The sequence below is a fragment of the Cajanus cajan genome, chromosome 1, assembly GCF_000230855.2.
Source record: "Cajanus cajan strain Asha chromosome 1, NIPB_CcT2T_4, whole genome shotgun sequence".
Taxonomy (NCBI): domain Eukaryota; kingdom Viridiplantae; phylum Streptophyta; class Magnoliopsida; order Fabales; family Fabaceae; genus Cajanus; species Cajanus cajan.
In genome coordinates this window covers 38,002,205-38,006,733 of record NC_138517.1, presented here as the reverse complement: position 1 = coordinate 38,006,733, position 4,529 = coordinate 38,002,205, and the positions used below count along the sequence as shown (strand labels likewise).

The 4,529-nt window shown below is 28.8% G+C and overlaps 1 protein-coding gene across 1 annotated transcript; it reads right to left on the bottom strand.

Annotated features, from left to right (window-relative positions):
* Positions 1 to 421: 421 nt before the first annotated feature.
* LOC109806835 (guanosine deaminase) lies at positions 422 to 3,911 on the bottom strand. The gene is made up of 5 exons (XM_020369354.3): positions 3,726 to 3,911; positions 2,320 to 2,379; positions 1,671 to 1,861; positions 1,113 to 1,217; positions 422 to 767 (listed from the first exon to the last, which is right to left on the bottom strand). Exons 1-5 carry the CDS (start codon positions 3,739 to 3,741, stop codon positions 579 to 581), a joined length of 561 nt encoding a protein of 186 aa, XP_020224943.1. The 5' UTR covers positions 3,742 to 3,911; the 3' UTR covers positions 422 to 578.
* Positions 3,912 to 4,529: the final 618 nt, after the last annotated feature.

The window sequence follows — 4,529 nt, the reverse complement described above, 5'->3', positions numbered from 1 at the left end:
AAAATATAATTTACTTATATTTATATTTATATTTTTTATGGTGTGAATTTTTTCACAATATTAGTCTACAAAATTTCATAATTTTAAACTTTAACTAATTTAAAAATAATAATTATAAATTAATAAAAAAAAGTTATTAATAAAACATAATGTTCTAAGATTTTTTTGTGGGATCCATTGATAGTAACTTTGAAAAGTTATTACTATTGTAGAAATTTTGTTTTTAAAATTGTTTGTATTAAGAAAAATAAAAATAAGTGATAAGCAATTTCGATTAAAAGAAATAAAGTGAGATGCTTGCTCTTAATTACTATGTTATTCACACTTCTAATAACTGTGTACTTATATTACAAATATAATTATTTACACCATACTAATATTTACAACAGTGACAAGGATTTAACAAGACAACTGCATGATATATTACAAAGTATACTTTCATTTTGATTTCCCAGTACAGTTATTAGTTGATATTCATCAGGATTTTGGATGCACATGAGAGCAACAAGCTTATTTATATGAAGCTAAATTTCATCTTGTGCAAATACCTAATGGCTTAGGAAACATAGAGATTCAATTCAATACATTCGAAATTTTTCCTTTGTTTTCTCAAAAACTTCTTCAGCAATGTTAGCTTCTTTTCCATCAGCCTTTTTAATCTCCAATTGTGCTTTCTGATAGAATCCAGTACCTCGCAATGCATCCGAAATGAAGTCATCAAACCCTATAGAAATTGCTGCCTCTGCCTTCGCTCCATAAACCAACCTCTATATGAATAAATTGATTATTGTAAGAAAGTGTACCCAAAAGTATGCTTTGTAAAAGAAATTTAATTTTCACCTCTTGGGGTGTAAAATTTTTTACAGCACCCACCAATTATTTTATAGATAAAAAAGGTTATAACAACAATGATTAGGAAGGAATTAATCTTTAAGGCCACTTTAGATATGATTTTAAATTATTACACAAATCTTACCATATATAACAATTTATTATTAGATAGCAATGAGAAAAAAAGTTAATTATATTAGTAGTGCATTTTAGCCAAATGTTTGTGAAAATTAATAGAAAGAAATGAAAAATTAAGGTAGGAAAAACAGGGTATTTACAACCTTAACCCGTGAAAGGTGGATTGCTCCAAAGCACATTGGACAAGGTTCACAAGAAGCATATATTTCACAGTCTGAAAGTTCTATCTGGTTTAGCTTTTCACAAGCCTGTAAAATGAAATCATTGAGTTTAAAAGATAAATCACATTAATGACATAAATTATGTTTGCTACACATAAAGCTGAAAAGAAAAAAAAAAAAAAAAAAAAAAAAAGATACAGAGTAATGTACAATCAGTTCTATTTTGACTGAATTTCATAACTCAAAAAATTAAAGCAAGAAATTAATAAAATCTGATAGTGAATTCTTCACAAAGACTAGATATTAAAATTTCCATTGACACCAATAGCCTGAAGTATGCATATAACTGATACCATATGCAGTATATTAGTGTTGTCAAATCCTGCAGCAGCATATCAAAATAAAGAACAAAAATTAAGATTGCTAGCAAAGTTTCCATTTGGCATCTACTGAAACAATTATATATATATTAAGCAGAGACAAATTATGTTGAACAAATATGATAGAGATTGCAGCTGAAAATCAATTGTGGAGTTTCACCTTTCTTATTGCAGTGACTTCTGCATGAGCAGTTGGGTCTGTGTTCTTGAGAACCATGTTGTGACAACTAGCAACTATTTCATCATTACAAACTATAATAGCACCAAAGGGACCCCCATCTGCATTTTCTACCCCTTTATACGCTTCTTCAACAGCAATTCTTAAAAATTTGTGGTCTCTTTGCTGTATAGCTAATTAGCCAATGCAACATCAAAAGCTAATCAATAAAATGCTACCAAAATTTCATAATATAATGTTCCAAGAGGGGTACCTCAAAATACCTGTTCCTCCAATTTTAAATATAAATATAAAAATATATAAACAATAGATTTAAATATCAATAAATTTTATCTTATTTAATAATATTATTTCCAAAATATTCTTCATTTAATTAAGATTCTAGCTGTTTCTATGACATTTTTTTATTATTTTTAATATCAAGTTCTAATGAAGGATGATATAAAGGAAAAATATTTTTAATTAGTATTATCAAAATTAAATGATTTCAACTTTCTCAATTATTACACATGTTAGTTAATTTTGTTCATAATTGATTTCAGATAGAGCATGTCTTATATCTTAACCTTGATTCCTACATAATCAAACTAAGAATGCAATAAAGTAAAGCTAAATAGTTCAGAAGCATTACCTTCCTGATGGCCAGCAAACGCAGAAGCTACTGAGACAGTTCCATTCTTGGTTTGAACCACTGGATGATCAAGAAAGCACAAAAATTATAAAGAATACTAGGAAAATAAAAATTCAAACATTGACTCAAGGTTTTAAAAATAAACAAACATTGACTCGAGAAATTAGTCTCTAAAGTCAAAGTTTTAGGAGTGTCCGTAACCTTGATTGCAACCTTATCAGTTGAATTTGTCTGCAATTATTCATAATATATTATATATGAGAAACCAAACTACAATAGCGACTGCATAATTTTAAATTCCACGGGTTGAAGGATGCACCAATCCACTAAAAGTTCATATTTCAATTTTTTAGGCTAATATCTTTCCTGTATCACACAGATTTGTGACATCTTGTCTTTAATATGCAGCAGACGATTGTGATATCCGCATATCATAGAGCAAGTTGTGTTTATTCTGTATTTAGGGAAACATAGTATATGAATATGATCAGCAGAAGATAGCATAATGATGATTCAGCATTTTTCTTTAGAACAATTGTACTGATGGTACAAATTCTATGGGTATATGTATCAGATTGAAAATCGATGAGTGGCATGATACTTTCCATCCCAAAGCAATTCTGTTATTTTTTAAGTCAAAGTTCATATTTCATATTTGGGGTGGCTTAATTTTAATTTATACACTTTGTTACTACCAGGGCAAGTTGCATAAGCCTTCTGGGTATACATGACATTTTACTACTCTTTTTTATGATATAAGACAAGTGGACACTTTATTTCCAAAAATAAAAGACAAGTGGACTCTTAAAACTAGTAGCAAACCATAAAAAGAGTGATGGGATCAAAATTTAAAGTAAAATCAGAAATAAGGAAAATGCAAAGAACAAAACTTAAATGTATTCTTATATGCAGTTGGTATTACTTTCCGATTAGAATTAGAATTAGAATTTTATTTTGATAGTATGTATTTGCATTAAATGCAAGTCCTGTAAGTATAATTATGCATATTATTAAGATAAAACTCGAACATTGATCGAAAAACAACACCAACTATACTTAAAGATGTGTATATGGTTAAATATTGTTAGAAAAAAAGGGAGGAATAAAGAGAGAAAAACTTATAGGTGTGAGAAGTAATGAAAGAGATAAAGAAGAAAGATGAAGTGGAAACAAAATGAAAGAGAAATTGGGTACATGAATCAGACAAATAATAACACATGCTGCAAGCAAGTGATTCATGAAGATTGAGAGAGTGGAAATTAGATGAAACTATAGAATCTGGAATTGCCCAGATGAAAGAAATTGGTTGATTAAGAGGAGAAAAATAATTAAAATGAAAGAATCCAAGTATACAAAGGAAAAGAAATAATAACAAGAAATTTCTCTCCCCAAGGAAAACTACATACCGTTAACTTCTTCCATGACTATGTTGATGTCAATGACTAAATCAAGACGTTAACTGAAACTTCTTTGTGTGAACTTAGATAAATGAACAACCTATATATATAGCACATTGGTGATGACGATGAATGAAGTACAAGATCAAGAATCCAAATGGATGATGACCATGAGAGAGAAGATGTGTTCCACAATAAATGCAGAATATGGGGTTCCCCGTACATATATATAAATAAATAATTACAACTACCCAATTAAATTACAATATACGACAACTTGTAGTGATATATTTTCCATCTCTCTTATTTATTTCATTAAGAACGCCTCATCTTTAAACTGAAACTAGGTTTGATATCTCTTTAGGAAGGGATTCAAGTTTCTTAGATAGAAAAAAATACGTAGTTAGAAAAAGATACTTTATTAGAAATGATCGGTTAGATTTTTTTTTAAAATATTAATAATCAATTATATATATGAATGTGCCAATAGAATTTTCATGTGTTAAATTAAATAAAGATGACGCTATCACGCAGACGCTAGGTGTTGAAAAGAAATAGATGCCAAATTAAAGAAATAGTCACAGGGGACAAACAAAAAGTCTTTTCACATTCACACATAGATAATTTTAAGGGAAAGAAAATAAAGAATAAAAATTGTTAAAGAGTTAAAAAATTGATAAGATTTTAGAAGATGAAAAGGGTGTGAACGGGACTTTAGAATAGAGATAGGAATAACATGACTCATCCCAATATCTACATGTGATGGATGAATAGTTATGGACTTATGGGACATCATGGCCTACACAGAAAGGT

Coding starts and splice junctions, on each gene's coding strand:
- LOC109806835 (XM_020369354.3), bottom strand. Junction 1,862..2,319: donor GTTTGCTGGCCATCAGGAAG/GTAATGCTTCTG, acceptor TTGGCTAATTAG/CTATACAGCAAAGAGACCAC. Junction 768..1,112: donor TCCACCTTTCACGGGTTAAG/GTTGTAAATACC, acceptor TTATTCATATAG/AGGTTGGTTTATGGAGCGAA.